At 50.0% G+C, this 20,499-nt stretch overlaps 1 protein-coding gene across 1 annotated transcript in view; it reads right to left on the bottom strand.

Annotated features, from left to right (window-relative positions):
* Positions 1 to 14,388: 14,388 nt before the first annotated feature.
* The window catches only part of ARID1A (AT-rich interaction domain 1A), a 69,551-nt gene continuing 63,440 nt past the window's right edge, over positions 14,389 to 20,499 (bottom strand). The window contains exons 19-21 of the mRNA XM_014591965.2: positions 19,714 to 20,497; positions 19,236 to 19,366; positions 14,389 to 16,119 (exon numbers count right to left, since the gene is read on the bottom strand). Coding sequence (XP_014447451.1) covers positions 14,389 to 16,119; positions 19,236 to 19,366; positions 19,714 to 20,497 — 2,646 coding nt within the window. The remainder of the gene's footprint in view (positions 16,120 to 19,235; positions 19,367 to 19,713; positions 20,498 to 20,499) is intronic.

Below are 20,499 nucleotides of genomic sequence, written 5' to 3'. Positions count from 1 at the left end.
CGGCCCCAGTGGCCCCCGGCAAATGCCCGTCGGGCCCCCGATGTGGCCGGGGCCTTCGCAGCTCGGGGCAGCCCCGCGGCCTCTTTGCACAAGGCAGAGCCTCCTGGCCCTGCTGTCAGGCGGCAGCAGCTCGGCATCGGGCCTGGCACACAGTGGGTCTTCTGCGTGGCGGAAAGAAGCCCCATCAGGGCTTCGGTGGCCAGCAGGGGCGCCCTGCGTCCTGGGTGTGAAGAAGGTGGGGTCCCCTGAGCCTCTCTGGTATGGGGCCCCACTCGGTGGACGAGCACCCGACGCCCCCACCTCCCTCCCTGTCGCTGCCCCGGAGCCAGTGGGGCCACGGAGAGGAAAAGGCGCCAACTCCGCAAAGGCGTCTGTTGGGGAGGAGCGCCCGTTGGTGCCCCCGTAACGGAAACGGTTAGAACTTCTGGGCACCCCCCTCGAAGGAAACAGATAATAAATCCTTCTCCGTTGGTGGATTTCTTGTTGCTCGGGGGTCCAGAGCCTCCTGTGGTTTCAGTTATCTGCCCTCAACGAAGCGGGCTCGGGGAGGCTTTATCTCCACCACGGTGACTAACGTGGGTGGGGACAAAGAGGTGGTCGCTATCTCTGCAGGCAGAGGCATGGCCCACTTCGGGGCCGCCAGGCCGGGGCCTGCAGCGTTTGATCCCTTACAGTCGTTCCAGGCCCGGAGACCTAAGCTGCCCTCAGCTATAGATTGCGTTTAAAGTGGGAGAGTCCAAATCACATGTCAGTGGTTTTGTGCTGGAGAAGGGAAAACGGAATTCAGAGGGCCCTTCCCTGGGCCTTTCAGTGACGTGCAGTTCTCAGCTCGACTCGGGGCACGCTCGGGGACCTGTGGTTGTGACTTGAATCTCGAAGTCTATGAGGCTCCAAGCATCACTGTTTCAAAGAGAAAACTGAGAAAAGAACAGTTCTCGCTCTGAATTCACACGAGAGAAAGACATGCATCCTCAGGGTTCCCTCTGTCTACACCAGGTTCCCTCCAAAAGTCTATTTGTAAAAACCCAGGGGTCTCAGGTGACAAGCCAGAATGTTCTCTAAAAGCTTTACTGTCACCCTTTAGAGGTTAAGCTTTATCCAGATCTTCAGTTCTACTTCCCTGCAAGGTCTCTTTCCTTCTCTGCTGCCCAACCCCCTCCTCTTCCACTCTGTTTCCTGTTTCATTTTCTGGCTCCTGCTCCGACAGGAAAACAAGGAGGCTGAATCTTGCGCTCTCAAAGCCCTGGGTCTTCAGATTGGAAGCAGCTATGTGGGCTGGGAGGGCTTCTGGGGCTCCAAGGCCTGAGTAGTGGAGGAGGCCGCTCTCTCCCGTTGGCTTTCAGAGTCTGCAGCTAAAATGGAGGCTGTGTCAACACAGAGCAAGCTGAGCTACCAGAAGTGTGGAAAGCAAGTGAGACAGGGCCTCATCCCCTAGCTCCAGAAGACTGCACCGCCCAGCTACTTCCATTAGGATGTTCTCTCACACTACCAAGAAACGATTTTGTAGTACACATCCTTAACCTAAGCAATGTAATCAGTGTAATCAATGTGTCACTATTTCTAGAATTTTAGAATTTTTTTTCTAAGATTTGTTTAGGGGCTGGCAGGTGGTGTAGTAGTTAAGGGGGCTGGACTTCCACATGGATGACCATGATTCAAGTCCCCGACCTGGCAGATTGCTTTCTCACTCTGTCCCTCTCTGGTCAAATATAAATAAACAAATAAATTCAAGTAAAATAATTCTGAAAAAAAAAAATTGATTTATTTGTTTAATTCCATTTGTTGTTATTTTCTAATTTGACCAGACAGAGACAGAGAGAGAAAGGGAAAATGAGAAAGCAAGCCATCAGGTCCAGGACTTGAACTGGGATTAACCATGTGGGAATCCAGCACTTTTAACCACCATGCCACCTGCCAGATCTGAGTGTTCTGACTCCTAGATTTTTTTTTTTTTTTTGGAGAGGTTTTCACTATAGGGTACATGCGACAGACAGAGAGAGACATAGAGACAGAAAGCGAGAAATCACCCCCAGGGGGGATGATCACGCCGCAATCCCTTCTCCTCCGTTCTCCTCTCGGGATCTTGGGCACGCACGCACAAGCACCCGGTGTGAGATTTAAGCCAACGGGTCAGGGACGCAAACCGTGGTCGACTACGTGGGAGTCTAGCGACATAGCCATTATGCTAACTGCTGGTTCCCTGAGTCCTAGAATTTAAGAGGGTTATAGTATATTTGTTTTTTTGAACGCGCTTGGCTCTGCTTTTGTCTTTTCCCCTGCCTGAAACACTACACCAGACACCATTTGGACAGCCCACCACCTGCCCCTTCCTTTACACCCTCTGACTACCCAGTTACAACTACCACCTATACCATCTTATCTATCAGTTTGTTGTTTGTTTGTTTCTTTTTGCTATAGGGCTTGTGAGCTGGCCAGAGAGAATGAGGAAGTAAGAAAATGATCCCCTGGGGGGATGGGCACACCACAATTCCTTCTTCATTCTCCTCTCAGGGTTTTGGGCACCCACAGCTGGCATGAGTCTGAAGCCACTGGGTCTGGGACTCATACTGTGAAGTAGGCCTTGTGGGATCCAGTGCCTTAACCTCCACACCACTTGCCAGCCCCTCTTTATTTTTTTAAATTTACCAGAGGGCCACATGCGGTCATGAGGGGCAGAGGGAGAGGGGAAAAGTACCCCCAGCTGGGGCATGGTCATACCACAACCCTCCATTTCTCCATTCTGTCAGGATTTGCGCCATGCATGTACACACACCTGCTGTGTCTCTTTGGCCACTGTGCAGCTGGCTATGTGAGATCCAGTTAATTTAACCACTAGGCCATCGGGCTGGTGCTCCATTTTCTTCTTAGCACTTAACACCACCTGTCTGTGGATTTTATTGGTTTCAGTGTTCCCCTCTCCTGGAATGTAAGTTTTTTTTTTTTTAGAGGTTTTTCCTATAGGGCACGTGTGCTCGCCAGACAGACAGAGACAGAGAGACAGAATGTGAGAAATCATCCCCCAGTGGGGGATCGCCACGCCACAATCCCTTCTCCTCCAGGGATCTTGGGCACTCACGATGGGTCCGGGATGCGAACCATGGTCGACCACGTGGGAGTCCAGCGACATAGCCATTATGCTAACTGCTGGTGCGAAATGTAAGCTTTTGAATGGAATGGACCAGCAGGGGCCTCATTGGCCTCTGTGCTCCCAGTGCTAGATTGGTGCCTTACACACTGTGCATCTCCAGTAAAGATGTGGTGAATAGGGCCAGTAGGTGGCGTGGTGGTTAAGGTGCTGCACCCCCACAAGGCCAATTACGGTTTGAGTTTCAGACCTGGAGGCTTTCTTTCTCATTTTGCCTCTCTCTGGTGAGCACACGCTCCCAGTAGAAATTTTACTTTTTTTTACTTTTTTATTTTTGAGAGTTTTTTGCTGTAGGGTGCATGCGTTCGCCAGAAAGACAGAGAGACAGAAAGTAGGAAATCCCCCCCCCCGCCAGGGGAGATGGCCATGCTGCAATCCCTTCTACTCCATTCTCCTCTCAGGATCTTGGGCACGCGCGCACACACACACGCGGCCAGTGTGATTTTAAGCCACTGGGTTCGGGACTCGAACTGTGGTCGACTACATGAGAGTCCAATGACATAGCCATTAAACTAACTGCTGTGAATAAGTCAGTTTATTTAATGACACCCATATTTTTAAAAATTTTACTTAATGTGGGAACCAGCAGTTAGCGTAATGGCTATGTCGCTGGACTCCCACGTAGTCGACTGCGGTTCGCATCCCGGACCCGGTGGCTTAAAACTCACACTGGGCGCGTGTGCGTGCGTGCCCAAGATCCCGAGAGGAGAATGGAGGAGAACGGATTGCGGCATGGCCATCCCCCCTGGGGGGTGATTTCTCGCTTTCTGTCTCTCTCTGTCTGTCTGGTGAGCGCACGCGCCCTATAGCGAAAACCTCTCCAAAAAAAAAAAAAGTAAAAAAAAAATTTTACTTAATGTTATTATTATTTTCCAATCTGATCAGAGAAGGAGGTATAATGAGAAAGCAAGCCACCAGATCCAGGGCTCGAATCACGGTCAGCCATGTGGGAGTCCAGCCCCCTTAGCCACCTCACCACCTGCCAGGCCCTCATGACACCCATATTTTATGGAGGGGGAAACAAAGACTCCCAGAGGAGCAGTCACTGGCCTGAAGTTGCACAGCTAGTGGTGGAGTTAGGACTTGAATTCCGCCCTCCAGCCTCCCAGGCTGGTTCTTTTTATCATTCTACACTGTTTGGATCTTTCACAGATTTACCCTGTTCTGTCTCCACGTCTTAGAGTCTTTAATGACAGCCCAGCTGTTTGGCATCGTGGAAGGTTCAGCTAGATTTCACACGGCCAACTACACAATTCGAGTCCTGGTTTTTCAGACCAGGTGCATGTGAGTGCATGCCCAAAATCCTGAAAGAAGGGATTGCAGCATGGCCACACCCCCCACCCCAGGGGGGAGGTGGGTGATTCCTTTTCTTTCTTTTTTCTTTTGGAGAGGTTTTTGCTATAGGGCACTTGCGCTCACCAGACAGAGAGACAGACAGAAAGTGAGAAATCACCCCCGGCAGGGATGGCCACACCACAATCCCTTCTCCTCTCGAGATCTTGGGCATGCACACACATGCGTCCGGCGTGAGTGAGGGGTCTGGGACTCAAACCACGGTCGACTACATGGGAGTCCAGCAACATAGCCATTACGCCAACTGCTGGTCCCAAGGGAGGGGGGGTGATTTCTCACTTCTGTCTCTCTCTCTGGTGAGCAAACATGCTCTGTTGCAAAACCAAACCAAAACAAAAAGGTGGTTAATGTGCTAGACTCACATGGCACATGGCTGGTTGTGATTCAAGTCCCAGACCTGGTGGCTTGCTTTCTCACTTTCCCTCTCTCTGGTATGTACTTGTGCCCTATAGCACATTTAAATAATAATAAGTAAAATGATTCAGGACCAGGAGATGGCATAATGATTATGTAGCTGGACTCCCACCTCGTTGACTGCAGTTTGAGTCCTAGATCCAGTGGCTTAAAACTCACGCTGGGTGCATGTGCATGCATGACCAAGATCTTGAGAGGAGAATGGAGGAAAAGGGATTGCCGTGTGGCCATCCACTCTTGGGAGTGATTTCTCACTTTCTATTTCTCTGTCTCTCTGGTGAGCACATGTGCCCTATAGCAAAAATCTCTCAAAAAAAATTTGTAAAATAATATTAAATGAAATAATTATTTTTAAAAAAGTCTTTATCAAGAGACCAACAGATGGTATAATGGTTATGTCACTGGATTCTAACATAGGTTCAAGTCCCAGGCCCGGTAGCTTGAAACTCATGCCGAGCATGTATGCATGCGTGCCCAAGATCCTGAGAGGAGAATGAAGAAAGAATTGCAGCACGGTCATCCCCCCGGGCTGGGCAGGGGAGGTGATCCCTTGCTTTCTGTCTCTCTGGTGAGTGCACGTTCCCTATAGCAAAAATCTTTCTTTAAAAAAAATTGAAAAAGAGGGCCAGCAGGTGGCATGGTGGTTTAGGTGCTGGAATTCCCACATGGCTGGCCATGGTTTGAGTCCTGGACCAGGCAGCTTGGTTTCTCATTCTCCCTCTCTCTCTGTCTTTCTCTGGCAAAACTCATGTGAAAAATAACAATAAAATAATTCTTTAAAAAAATTGAAAAAGAAAAGTACAAGAATCCTATATATGGGATCAGCAGGTGGCATGGTGGTTAATGGCACTGGATTCCCACATGACTGATCACGGTTCAAGTCTCAGACCTGGCAGCATGCTTTCTCACTTTCTCTCTTTCACTCTGTCCCTCTCTGGTCAAACTGAAATAAACAAACGAATAAATGAATAAATAACGTTAAATAAAATAATTTTTTAAAAAAGAATCCTAATATAGGAAATGTTAAGTTTTGTTTTGTTTTGTTTTTAAGATTTTTGCCATAGGACATGTGAGCTCGCTGGAGACAGAGATAGCAAGAAAGTGAGAAATCACCCCCCTCCAGGGGTGGTTGTTCAGGCCACGATGCCTTTTCCATTTTCCTCTTGGGGATTTGGGCAAGCACAGGCACCTGGCCTGACTTCCAAGCCATCAGGTCTGGGACTCGACGCATAGTTGAATGAGAGTCCAGTGAGAGTCCAGTGCCTTACCACCATGCCACCTGCTGGCCTAGGACACGCCAAGTCTTTTTTTTTTTTTTTATACTTTTTGTTTTTTGAGAGGTTTTTGCTATAGGGTGCGTGCTCTCGCCAGACAGACAGAGAGAGACAGAGAGACAGAAAGCGAGAAATCATCCCCCAGGGGGGATGGCCACACCGCAATCCCTTCTCCTCCATTCTCCTCTTGGGATCTTGGCACGCACGCACACGCGCCCAGCGTGAGTTTTAAGCCACCGGGTCCGGGATGCGAACCGCGGTCGACTATGTGGGAGTCCAGCGACATAGCCATTAAACGCTAACTGCTGGTCCCAAGGACATGCCAAGTCTTAACAGCTCCTTCCTGCTGCTTCTTCCACCAAATTCCTATCTTTGATTTTTTTTTTCAACAATATTGGAGTGCCTGCCATGTGACAGGAGGTGAGGATGTACACTGAGCAATTTCGACCAAGTCCTCGTCCTCCTGGAAATAGAACATCATCGAGCTCATAGGACTTCCAGTGCTTCCTGTGAAGTGCTCTGTCGAGGTGGGCTGTTCTAGCTTGGAACGAAAACTAGTGTGAGTGACTTTCCCACCGAAGGGGTCGAGAAGTTAGTTAGGGAGTCTCGTGGAGCACTCTGACAGCTCCTTTCTTCCTGTAGCTGTCTTGCCTTGCTCCGCCTCCACATCTGGAGACGGCCTTGGCCCCAGGCCGGGCAGATGGACATCCTAGAGTGTCTACTCCCAGTAATTCTCTCCAGACACTAAACTTCCCTGGCTCCAAGCCTGTGGGGTGGGAGGAGCTGACCCTGCCTGGGACGTTGGCTCTGAGGCCATGCCATGGTGGGGCAGAAGTGACCTCACTGGCCTTGGACTTCACTATGGACTTCTGTAGGCAGGGCTAATGTCCACAACGACAGGCAGCTGAGCTGGGCCTCAGTGCGCCTTTATGCCACTTCTTTGTGAATAAAAGGGCATTCACTGGCAGTTTCCAAGGATGCTAGGTGCTTTTCCATCTATGCTGGTATTTGTGGTGACACCAATCAGGTCTTGGACATTTATCAAAAGCATCCTGGGAACCAGCAGTTAGCGTAATGGCTATGTTGCTGGATTCCCACGTAGTCGACCGTGGTTCGCATCCCGGACCCGGCGGCTTAGAACTCATGCCCGGTGCGTGTGCGTGCATGCCCAAGATCCCGAGAGGAGAATGGAGAAGGGATTGTGGCGTGACCATACCCTCTGGGGGTGGATTTCTCGCTTTCTGTCTCTATGTGTCTCTCTGTCTGTCTGGTGAGCGCACGTGCCCTATAGCGACCGGTGAGGGCCCGGGCCCTAAAACCAAAACCTTCCAAAAAAAAAAAAAAAAAAAAGAATTAAAAAAAAATAAATAAAAGCATCCTTTCTGGGACTGGCTGGTGGCTCGGTGGTTAGGGGCGCTGGAGTCTCATGTGGTCGACCATGGTTCGAGTCCCAGACCTGGCAGCTTGCTCTCTTGCTTTCCCTTTCTGTCTCTGGTTAAATTAAAAAATAATAACAAATGGAATTAAATAAATATATATTTTAAAAATGGCATCCTTCCTGGTTTCTGTTGGATCCCTTGAAAATGCTTGTCTACTCCAGGGCAAAGGCCCTGTCCTGCCTTCAGTGTAAGAGCTGAACACTGATTCCTTAAAGCCCCTGGACACTAGACATTAGGTATTTTTCACTCTCCCTTCAGTGTTTGCCTTTCAGTAGTTAGAAAACCTTGACCCCACTGACAGGCCTAATGGGAAGGCCTTAGCCACTTGGGGGTGGCAGTGGCTGCGAAGCAGAAGAGCCAATGAGGTTGAGAATATTGTTTAGGCTGGACTTGGCTGCACTCCAGCTACGAAGGAAGGTTAAGGTCATTCAGGGGGTGGGGAAGGAGGAGCCTGGGAAAAGAAATACTGGCCACACCCCTGGGTTCTCCACTGGAGAGGTTCTATTTACTTTTCAAAAGCAAATTACTCACAGCTCAGTGGCTAGCAGTTCTCTTGGCCCTGGTAACTCCAGTTAGAAACTGGAGACGGGGTAGGCTCTCCCTTGCATTGCAGGAGAGCAGATGAAAGGAGCCCAGGAAACCAAACTCCTAGGTAATGCTCCACACATAGCCCAGAAATGCACTTTCTAGACGGGAAAATGGAACTCAAGGGGCCCAGAGCAAAATTCACCATTAGCAATAGCGCTTACCGAAACATAGATAGGAAAAGTTCCGTATTTAGATGATTTCCCCCCTTTTTTTTCAGAAAAGTCCTAGGAAGGCATCTTGGTTGACAAAGGATTTCCTCTCTCAATAGCGAAACACTGGTCACTGTATTCGTTCCTGTCCCTGACCTAAATATTAACAGCCACCCTGGGTTTGATGAGCACTTGATTGAAATTCGTGGGGCAATTTCACTTCGTATTAAATACAATCGAAACGAATCCTGCCTGCTGAGCGCCAGAGCTGAAGCTAGACAGTCACTCTGGTCGACCCCCACCCAGAAAGGAGGTCCACAGCGTGGCACACGGTGGCCAGCACGGACCCTGGTCAGGGCTCCTTGCTAAGCGTATGAACTTCGATGTGCTTTTAGCTTCTCTCAGCCACTTTGCTGACTGCCAAGCGGGAGCCGAATGCTGACACAGGCCTTGTAGGACGAGCTGGGATGAACTATGTCTGGCAGACAAGCAGGCACTCAGAAGACTTTTTTCGACTTTGACTTCTAAATGTCCACAAGAACAGTGTTTCTGACTTCTGAGAAACCTGGACTTGAGGTTTCTCTACTGCTTCTCTAAGAAAGGGGATGCATGGGACCAGCAGTTAGCATAATGGCTATGTCGCTGGACTCCCACGTAATCGACCGCGGTTTGAGTCCCGGACCGGGTGGCTTAAACTCACGCCGGGCGCGTGTGCGTGCGTGCCCGAGATCCCGAGAGGAGAATGGAGGAGAAGGGATTGCGGCGTGGCCATCCCCCCTGGGGGGTGATTTCTCGCTTTCTGTCTCTCTGTCTCTCTCTGTCTGTCTGGCGAGCGCACGCGCCCTATAGTGAAAACCTCTCCAAAAAAAAAAAAAAAAAAGAAAGGGGATGCACAGAGAAGCCACATAGTGTGCCGTGAACAACAAAGGCCAAAGCACCTAGCGGGCATTCATGCTCCTGCTCGGCACTGCAGAGCAAGCACCCCAGGGCAGACCGTGCGTTCCGACAGAGGCATTGCCCTCACAGTTTACATTCCAGTGGAGGGCAACAGGGAAATACAACCTAGCAGTACAACAGGTTGGTTGGTAACAAGAAAAATAGGAAAAGGAGCCGGCAGGCAGGTGGTGTGGCACTGGACTCTCACTCTCTCGTCCTCTTTCACTCTGTCCCTCTCTGGTCAGGTTAAAATAAGGGGCCAGCAGGTGGCATGGTGGTTAAGGGCACTGGACTGCTACACGGCTGATCGCAGTTCTAGTCCCAAACTTGGTGGCTTGCTTTCTCACTTTCTCTCTCTCTCACTCTCTGGCCAAGTTAAAAAATAAATAAATAAATAAATAAAGTTAAATAAAACAATTCTTTAAAAAAAAAAAAAAAAAAGAAATGTAAGCCAAAGATGGGAGCCAGGCAGTAGGGCATTAGTAATGGAACTGAACTTCTGAACTTGCACAAAGATACTGGGTTCGCCTTCCAGGATCTCCATGAGTGTGCACCGAGCAAGACTGTGCAGTGGGGCCAGCAGCTGGTGTGGTGGTTAAGGGCACTGAACTCCCACATGGCCAACCACGGTTCAAGTCCTGGACCTGGTGGCTTGCTTTCTCACTTTCCCTCTCTCTCTCTGTTCAAATGAAAGTAAATAAATAGATAAGGTTAAATAAGAAATAATTATAAAAAACAACCATGCAGTGGTGTAGGTGTCTGAAATCAGGGCTGAATCACGGGGTGACGACATCGTTGAGGTATCTCTCACTCATGGAATAAATGACGTATTTTTTCTGTCGAAAAATGTGTCATTTCTGGGACTAGCAGATGAAACAGTGGTTACGTCACTGGATGCCCTCATGGCTGACTGCAGTTCGGTTCCAGACCTGGTGGCTTCAAACTCATACCAGGCCTGTGTGCACGTGCACCCAAGACCCTAGGAGGAGAATGGAGAAGGGATTCCAGCGTGGCCGTCCTCTCTAGCAGGTGATTTCTCACTTTCCCTTTCTCTCTGTCTCTTCTCACAAGCACACTCGCCCTAAGGCAAAACCTCTAAAAAAAAAAGGAAGTGTCATGACTTTCCTGACCCAATACATTTTTTAAAATAGGTTTTTGCCTTAGGGTGTGGGGCACGTACGCACATGCCTGGCATGACTTTTAAGTCACCAGGTCTGGGACTTGAACTGCAGTTGGCAATGTGGGAGTCCACCACCACACAACCACACAGACCCTGCACCATCTGCTAGTCTCATATGTTTTGTATATATATATGTATATATATATATATCATGTGGGAGTCCAGTCCCTTAACCACCATGCCACCTGCCCGCCCCTGCAATACATTTTTAAAAAAAATAATTATTTAACTTTATTTTTAATCTGACCAGAGGGACAGAAGGAGAGAGAGAAAGTGAGAAAGCAAGCCACCAGGTCTGGGACTTGAACTGCTGTCAGCCATATAGGAGTCCAGCAGCCACTATGCTACCTGCCAGCCCCTCCCAGTACTTTTTTTTTTTTAAAGAATGATTTAATTTCACTTATTCATTTATTTTAATTTGACCAGAGAGAGAGACACAGAGAGAAAGACAACAAAAGTGAGAATTTGAGTCACTGGGTTTGGGACTCGAACTGTGGTCAGCCATGTGAGAGTGTCCAGCACCTTAACCACACCACCTGCTAGCCCCCCAATACATTTTTTAAAAAGGGCCAGCCAGTAGCCTGCCAGTTAAGGCAGTTGTATCTCACCTGACCAACCACGTAGTCTGAACCCTGGACCAGGGGTTTGAGAAATACACCAGGCACAGGTGTGAAAGGAGGGGCTGCAGTGTGACCGTCCCCCCTGAGAAGCGCCTCCTCACCGGCCTCTCTGCAGGGCACATTGGAAAGTGAAAAGGGCCAGTATGATGGCACGGCGGGTAAGTGCTGTACGTGAGGAGCGGGAGCCTACACGGCCAACTGCAGCGCACACCTGGGTAGGAGCCACAGCCTGAGGCTGTCGGGATTTGGCTTTTCTATGCAAATACGCCATGACTTTCCGGATGACCCAATACAGGGCTGACCACCGTTGGAATCCTGGCCCTGAGGAAATGTGCCAGGCATGTGCACCTGAGCCCAGAATCCTGGATTGGACGGAAAGGCCCCCAGCATCATGACCAGGCCCCGTTGGGACAGGGCAATACCTTTCCTTTTTTTTTTTTTTTTTGCTACAGGGCGCATGCGCTTGCCAGAAAGAGAGAGAGAGAGAGAGAGAGAGAGAAAGAGTGCCCCCCAGGAGGGATGGCCACTCCACAATCCCTTCTTCTCCATTCTCCTCTCGGGATCTTGGGGACACACACACACATGTGTGCCTGGCGTGAGTTTAAGCCACTGGGTCCAGGACTCGAACCGTGGGGAGTCCAGCGGCAGCCATTTCACTAACTGCTGGTCCCACAACACTTTTTCTTACAAACGAAGCAAAATGGAGGAAGGCAGGCAAAGAAGAGAAACAAGACAGGGAGCAGAGAGTGCCATTTCAAACAGGGTGACCAGATAGAGCCTTGCTCATATGACATTTGAACAAATCCTCCAGAGATGAGGACCTGAGCCACACCTGGTGACAGTACTGAGCAGAGGGGACACAGAATACAAAGGCCATTCGGTGGAAACACCCGTGCACAGTGGAGTGAGCGAGGGGTGAGAAAATGGGGCTGCCAGAAAGGAAGCAGGTGAAAAAACGCAAGACCACACAGGCAATGGGGCCACTCGACACTCAGTGCGAGAGGCACTGAAGGTGTGGCCCTGACCTGGGCTTAATGGCATCCCCCTGCTCGCTACGTGGAAAACAGGGTCAGACAGACAACGTGAAGCCGCGGGGCCAGTTTGGAGACGATGTCAAGAACTGAGGAAAGGCAGGATAGCGTACCAAACGGCAGGGGCTGGACTGAGGACTCTTCTGCAAAGTACTATGACCGTCACGGGGACGGGAGTCAGTTCCCCCCCTTTAGGCTAAGTGACGGAAGGTGGAGTTGCCATTTACTGAGAACACTGTAAGAGAAGCAGGTTTCTGGGGAAAAGCGGGGCATTTTAGCTTACACGTGTTTGGATTAAATTTCCAAGCAGGTATGTCAAGAAGGCAGCTAAATTCAGTTCTAGTCTGGAGTCAGCGAAGAGCCAGTCTGGAGAGAGAAGGATCAAGTTGGGAGCTGCCTCCCGGTAAATGGTTGTCTTACTGTTGAAATTTTCTAAGGAAACAGATCCCCTTTGCCAACTATTTCCAAGTGATCTCGTCTAGTCCATCATCAAATCCTGTCACTTAAACCCATTTTATTTCAGAAGCCTAACATGTTTTTTGCCCTTTTTTTAATAAAGAATTATTTAACTTTAATTTGACCAGAGAGGGAGGGAGGGAGAGAAGGAGGGAGGGAGGGAGAGAGAAAGCAAGCGGTTCCAGGACTCGAACAGCAGCTGGCCATAAGGAACTCCATCTTTAACCACCATGCCACCTGCTGGCCCCTGCTACGTGCTTTTTATGCCCAGAACTTCCTCTCCAAGGATTAAGTCATCTCAGAGCTTGCTTAGAATTACAAACTGTGGAAGTTCGAGTGGGATCAGGGAAAGAAGCGACAGGGTCCAGGACGCCCCGTCAGGAGCCAGCAGCTGCAGGCATCCGCAAGAACAGAACAGGCCGCGTCCCGGCTCCCAAAGGTCAAGCTTTCCAAGTCTGAAAACAATAAAAAGCCTCACAAAAGTCTTACCAAGATTTAATGTACATTTATTCTTAACACGTGGAACATATAGTATAAAGATTTCATACTGAATAAATGATATTCATTAAGCCAAAAAAGGAAAAAAAGGAGGAATTTACATCAAGTTTTAGCTACATTGTTGAAATACAAATATGCAGATTTTATCACTGAAAAAATCTCAATTGTGTTTCTTCATCAGGAACTTCAACTGAACCTAGAACTTTTTCACACCTCGATTAGAAAGAAAACAAAATAAAACAAAAACCCAGAAAAAAAATAAACTAGAAGTTGATTGGCTGCTGAGACAGCAAGGACTTTTGACGGAGACCTGTACAGCATCGCTCCGAGGGGCGACATCTGGCAAGAGATTAAATAGCTGTGCCTCGCGTTGTGCAGGTCACCAACGTGTTAACTCGTCCTACTAAAGAGGGCAGCTGGGAGGGGACCAAACTGTGGGGCTCCGAGGGTATGTGCAATGTACAACGTCATATATATACACACGTGGCAGCGCGGCCGCTGCAGCTAAAGGTTAAAACCAGTTCTAAGAGGTGATCTCAGGGTTATTCATACAATCAAGGAGGAGAGAAAGAGGTCAGGGTGTTGTAGGTTCACACATGATACTTTGGGGGAAAAGCCTTTTTTTTTTTCTCCTCAACGTTTAACTAAAAACATTTTTAAAAACTACAGCTTGCTGCTGACCCAGCGTTCTGTTTCCATGTGAGACATGTTATTACAGTATGTTTACAGTATCAGGTGTACAGTACAGTACATGAAAGGGTCCACTCTACTGCACAGGCCTCTCCGGCGGACAGGGTCTGTCCACAACAGCGAACTTCTTGGCTCCTGCAAGATTGTGAATGTACAACAATAAACCACACACAGTTCAGCAGTCACCTTTTTTGTCCTTCAGAGTTTTTTTTTTTGTATTTTTTCCTTTTTTTTTTTACCATTAAAAACAGTTATGAAATGTGGCGTCCCGTTGATGCAAGGACCGGGAGAGCCATTTTTATTTTAATTTTTTTTCCCCAAACTCACTGTAAACAACAGTAACTTTGGTTAAAATAAAAAAAAGTCTTCGATGTAGGCAGAGCTTTGTCTTTTCAAATAGGGTAGGGGCCTGAGGGGCGTAGGTGAGGACGGGGACAGAAAGGTGTGGGCAGGGAGGGGACAGAGAGGAGAGGCGTCTTTCCCAAGGGAGAAGCTGGACAGCACAGGGTAAACTGGATTCTGAGGTGGTTTTGCATAAATAAAGGGCAACAGTCAGTTTCTAAGTTCTCCACACACGCACACACACACGGGGGAGGGGGAGGTGGCCCACGGCTGTCATGACTGGCCAATCAAAAACAGTACGTCACAAATGACTTGTGAGACCAAGGAGTTCATCAGCGGTGACACTGAGATGTCCAACAGCCGCGACTCGTACAGAGTGAACTCCGAGTGGTTCTCGTCCACCTTGGCCAGGGCGAGCAGGGCGCGGGCAGCCCGCCGCATCATGTCCACGCTGGTAGGCTCAAAGGGTGGGTTCTGCATGTGCAGGAGGCTGGCCTGGCTCTGCTGGAACTGCGTGGCGGCAAGGCTGTCCTCCAGGAAGCCCAGGAGGTTGCCGATGCTGCCCTTCTGCACTGCAATGGCACGGGCGGCCAGGCTGTCCCCCTGCGCCAGGTTGGCCAGCAGTACCACGGCCATCTCCCGGCACACTGGGTTCTTTCGGTCACTGAGGAAGCGCACCATGGTGCTGTACAGCTTCTCCAGGCGGCTGAAGGGGGGCGTGGCCAGGATCAGGTCCACGTTGTTGTCCTGGATGCTGAGTTTGCTGAGGGTCTCCAAGACCAGTCTCTGGGGGGAGAGGACGGCGTTGGGGCCCAGGGTGGAGAAGGGGTCCTGGGCTTCGGCTGACGGGCAAACTGCCCAGTGTAGGAGTCCATCCAGGACAGGCAGGCAAATGCTCTCGGGGTACGGGGAGAGGTCCAACTGCCCCGAGATGTTGGCGAGTGTGACCAAGGTGTTTTCCCGGAGCATCTCCAAGCAGTCCCACCACCACTCCACTTTGTTGCAGCTCACCCCTTGGTCCTGCTCCTCTTCCTTCTCGTACGTGAGTGGTGCCTGCTTCCGTTCTGGGTGCTTGTGGTGCAGTAGGATCAGCTTGCCCAGGATGAGCAGCAGCCCCGGGTGTTTGGACATCTCGAAGTCGTTGCCTGGCACAAACGACAGGCTCCGGATGGTGTTAGAGACACAGACGCAGCGCTTGGCAAGGGAGTCCTGCCAGTCCAGAAGGGTACACAGTGGGGTCTCATCCTTACTGTGGGGCTCGTCCTCTAGGATCTTGATGTTCCGGTGGCTCTGCGCTGGGCTAATGCCAAATGGAAACTTGCTGCTCTCCTTGGTGGCCTCTGTACTCTTAGCTCCCTCCTCGGCCAGTGTGCTCGACCGGGTAGACAACATGTCATCCATAGTGGCTGTGATTCGCTTTTCTGGAGGGCCATCAGGTGGGGGGCCTTCCTGTTCTGCTGTCCCTGAAGTACCCTCTGCTGCTGCGACATGTTTCTGGGGGGCTGGGGGACAGGGCGCGTGAGGCCGGGAAGGCAGCAGCTCTGTCTTGCTCTCGAAGTGGGTCTGGATGTGCTCCGTGGTATCCCCTCCACCAATCCGCCAATGCAGCAGGCCACTGTCAAACTCCTGCACACGCCCGAGCTTATCTGAGCAGTCCACTACGAAAGGGTCATTCTTCTGTACGATCTTGACTGGAAGCTTGTCAAACTTACTGATCAGCTTCTCCTCACAAATCTCTGAAGCTGGTTTGTCCTTGCCTGAAAAGGCCATCTCCTCATCATTTTCAACCACTTCCTCCTCTTCCTCCTCCTCCTCTAGTTTAGGTCCTAGAAGTTCTTCTTCTTCCCCCTCCATGGGGGCTGGACTAGACACTTTGCTGAATCTCCCAGGGTCCAGTAGTGTTCTCTGTCCTGGGTCACCCACCTCATACTCCTTTAAAATGCCAAAGATCTCAATCAAGCATCGTCGAAAATATTCCACAAGGAGCTCTAGCAACCCTGGAAGCTAAAAAGAAAGAACAAGAAATAAATTAAGGGATAAATGTGGCTAAAAAGAGAATCCCTGTGGGCAGGTCCCATGGCCTAGTGGTTAAAGGGAGTCAGATTGCACACAGTAAACCGTGGGTCTGAGTCCTAGACACAATGGCTTGAAAACATGCTGGGAGTGTGAGCGTGCAAACCCAAAATCAGGAGGGAGAAATGGACGAGAGGGACTGAGACAAGACCACGTCCCACTGGGAGGAGGCGCATGCTCGCTCGCTCGCTCTTGCTATTGCACGTGTCCTTCGGTAAACTGAAGTGGGGGTGGGGGAGAGAAAGAAATAAAGAAAATAGGATCCTAGATTTAAGAGATTTTCAAAAAAAAAAGAGAATTATGTATTTTAATTTTATTTATTCATTCCTTTATTTTAATTTGACTGGGGGAGGGGGGAGAAAGCAAACCACAGGTCTGGGGCTCGGACCACGGTCAGCCATGTGGGAGTGTCCAGCTCCTCAACCACCATGCCACCTGCTGGCTCCAAGAGATCCCCCAAGGTCTTCTACGACCCCTTTCCTTCTGGTTCCACTATCTATACCACTTGGAAGAGGCTCCTTTCTCAAAGGCTCTCCAGAGCAAGTTGTTTCTGAGTGTCTCTTCCGCCTGGCACAAGCAGTTTTCTCCCTTCTAGCCCACCTTCGGTAGGACGGGACTGTAACCAAGAGTTTGGGATTCAACTGCCAGAGCCATCCATTTCCTTTTTTTTTTTTTTTTTGGAGAGGCTTTTGCTACAGGGTGGGTGCGCTCGCCAGAAAGAGAGAGAGAGAGACATAGAGACAGAAAGCGAGAAATCACCCCCTGGGAGGATGGCCACTCCGCAATCCCTTCTCCTCCATTCTCCTCTTGGGATCTTGGGCACGCACGCACACGCGCCTGGTGTGAGTTTAAGCCACCAGGTCCGGGACTCGAACTGTGGTCGACTACATGGGAGTCCAGCGACACAGCCATTATGCTAACTGCTGGTCCCCAGAGCCATCCATTTCTAAGCTGCCTTTCTCCCAACCAAGCTTTCCTTCTCTTCACCAGGCTGGTTTTGTACCCAGTGGTCACTGCCAATATTGCACCTCTCAGGGCACTCTACACTGCGCTGCAAGGGTGGAGGCCGAGCCTAGACATGATGTATGGATGGCCCCTGTCCAGTGCAAACCAAGAGAAGGGAACGCTGTGTAGACAGTGGGGGAGCGGTGCTCTTCTCTAAGTCCCCCAATATTCCAGAGGCTGGACCTCCATAAATCTTGTAAAACAGTGAGTAAGATGAGGATCTGGCTTTCTTTTTTTCTTTTTTCTTTTTTTTTTTTTGTTCTTCTTCTGGAGGTTTTTGCTATAGGGTGTGTGCACTTGCCAGAGAAAGAGAGAGAGAAATTGAGAAATCACCCCCTGGGGGGATGGCCATGCCACAATCCCTTCTCCTTCATTCTTTCTTGAGATCTTGGGCACACACGTACATGCACCTGGCGTGAGTTTAAGCCACTGGGTCCGGGACTCGAACCGCAGTTGACTACATAGGAGTCCAGCGACATGGGAGTCCATTAGGCCAACTGCTGGTCCCAAGAATCTGGCTTTCAAAACAGATTCAAATGACGTTAAGCAAAACCAAAATCGAGCTTGGACCCTAAATAGGCCATTTATTTACCTCTAGAAGACAAGACTAATCTCTGGTCAGACTCATCTTAAACAGTATAGTAGAATGGAGGGGGGAAAGGCTTCAGACTTAGACCTCGGTTTAAAATACAGCTTCTCCAGGAACTAGCTACATGAAGAGGGAAATTCCTCAATTGCACAGGTTTGTTCTGAGGTCTAACTGGAGTATGCTGAGTACCTGCCATATGAAAAGTGCTCAATCAAAACTCGGGTCCTCTCCTACTTCATGGGAAGCAACAGAAATGAAGTCAGGCTTTGGAGTCTGAAACACGCCACTGACGGCTGTGTGAGCGTGGGCAAGGGTAAGACTCTGAGCCTACTTAGTCATCTCTGAATGGCCCCATCTCTCCAAAGGCTGTTGTGAGGATGAAATGAAAAACTATTAGACCTGGCACAAGATGAGAACACAATAAACTTTTTTTTTGGTGGGGAGAGGATTTTGCTGTAGGGCACATGCGCTCGCCAAAAAGAGACAGAGAGACAGAAAGCGAGAATCATCCCCTAGGGGGGATGGCCACGCCACAATCCCTTCTCCTCCATTCTCCTCTCGGGATCTTAGGCACACATGCACACGCGCCCGGCGTGAGTTTAAGCCACCGGCTCTGGGACTCGAACCGCAGTCGACTACATGGGAGTCCAGCGACATAGCCATTACGCCAACTGCTGGTTCCCACAATAAGCTATTAGTAACAATGCCCCCAGCCATCTCCTTGATAAATAGCTGGTAGGTACTAATGACAATGAAGACAAGGATGGTGCAGCATACATAAACTATTCCCAACCACTAGTAAAACTCAAGGTGCAAACCCTGTAGTGGGTGGGAGTGGATAATTAGCTTTGTAAGAAAAGCATGAAAAGACAAAGAAGCAAAAAGTCCAAATCCATCCTACACCTTAGAAAACTAGAATTAGGGGTCAGCAGGTGGCGTGGGAGTTAAAGGCACTGGATTCCCACGTGGCCGACCCTAATGCGAGTCCTGGACCTAGTGGCTTGCTTTCTAACTTTCCCTTTTCTCTGGTCAAATTAACAACAATGATGACAACTGGAATTAAATAAATATTTAAAAAGAAAAAGAAAACTGGAATGAATAAAAATCTTTTCTACTCAGAGTGGAAATAGGAAAGGAAAAAAATAAGAAAACGACTTTGCTCAGGGATAACAGAAACGAGTTCTCAGGAGTAGAGAAAACATGCTGTCCCCACTGACATTAGCAGAGTCCGCACTCCGCACCACTACCAAAAGCTCCTCCTAAATTCCTTCTGAAGTTGATCCTGTATAAGGGTACCAATGTGACGATTTAAACAAATTACTACTGCTCTCAGTACTTTGGGTAAGGGAAGCAGAGAAAATGCGGTGGGTGGGAGAAGACCGCATGGACTGGAGAGGGCTTCATTCCTGCGAAAACCCTATGCCCTCCCAATCTCCCCCAGGTACCCACTCACCTGGCTGAGGTTGAAGGTCATAATGCTGTTGTCATCATAGAGCAGGATGTTAATGGTGTCTAATGCCCATGTGCTCTCTGCCAGGAGCCCAGACTTGAGGGACATCATCACCCGCCATGCTTCTGGGGTTCCTGCAATAAACCTTCATGTTCATCCACCAGGCCCAGGTTGGCTGGAGGTACCCCCCACATGCCCTACCAGTCAGGCTACTCTGAAGAGGACGCAGGTGGAGGGCAGCGGCTATCTAGAGATGTGCACACCTGCTACCGTGGCCCCAGGCTCTCTAGGACACCACTGTGTGGTGATGCCGTGAAGGCTAACCCAAGATCAAGCTTATTTCTTCCTTACCCAAGGTTCTTTGGCTCTAGTTCAGTCAACACTGGGCCATATTTAACCTTTTCCAGAACATTAGAATGGAGGGAACAACGGACAAGATGGAAAAGGCAGCGAAGCCACTCAGTCGGGGAGGCCTCCTTACCGATGTCTTTCATTGTGAGTCGCCTCCTCTGCTTCAACACAGGCTGTGTGGCTTCAACAGAGCCAGGTGGGAAGGTGATATCCCGCCGAATCATGGGGGGTTGCACAGGGGCAGGTGCTATGTGTGAGGCAGGTACTGGGGGGCCTGCCTTCTGCATTTTCATCCCAGAGTGCAGGAACGGAGACTTGCTAGGAGAAGTGCGGTTCTCCATTGGCCGGGGCAGGGGAGCGGGACTGGATACCTGAGGAATGTGATTCTGCATGCTTGGCGGGGGTTGGTAGTTAGATGGAGGGGGCCTTGTCATGGGGGGAACGGGGGCAGAGGGACCATATGGGGGCTGACGTGTGCCGTGGGAAGGCCATGGGCCTTCATGGTTGGCCCTCTGATCCGTGTGCAGCATTTCATCTGTTCGGTTCACGCCATGATAGGTAGGGCCCTGGGGGGCAGAGCCGGTGCTCTGCCTGTTGGCATAACTGTAGGTCATGTCGTTACGCCCCTGCCACATGGTACCTTGCTGAGCAACCTCAGCTGGTGCTTGTATGGGGCCACCCATCATTTGTGGTGGCATATTCTGCTGGGCAGAAGAGCCAGGGGGTGCAGAGACGCGGTCTCGGCCAAACTGGAATGGAAACTGGTTCTGGGGGCCGCCTGCTGGTCGGCGCTCAGTAGCAGTGGTAGCCGTGGCAGGATAGGCATTGCCATACTGGTTGTACACATCTTGCTGAGGGGATGGCTGGGCAGCTTGCTGTTGGCTGGCGGGCTGGGGCTGGGCTGGGGGCAGCTGCT

The sequence above is a fragment of the Tupaia chinensis genome, unplaced genomic scaffold (genome assembly GCF_000334495.1).
Source record: "Tupaia chinensis unplaced genomic scaffold, TupChi_1.0 Scaffold000628_1, whole genome shotgun sequence".
NCBI lineage: Eukaryota > Metazoa > Chordata > Mammalia > Scandentia > Tupaiidae > Tupaia > Tupaia belangeri.
This window is presented reverse-complemented; position numbering and strand designations above follow the sequence as displayed.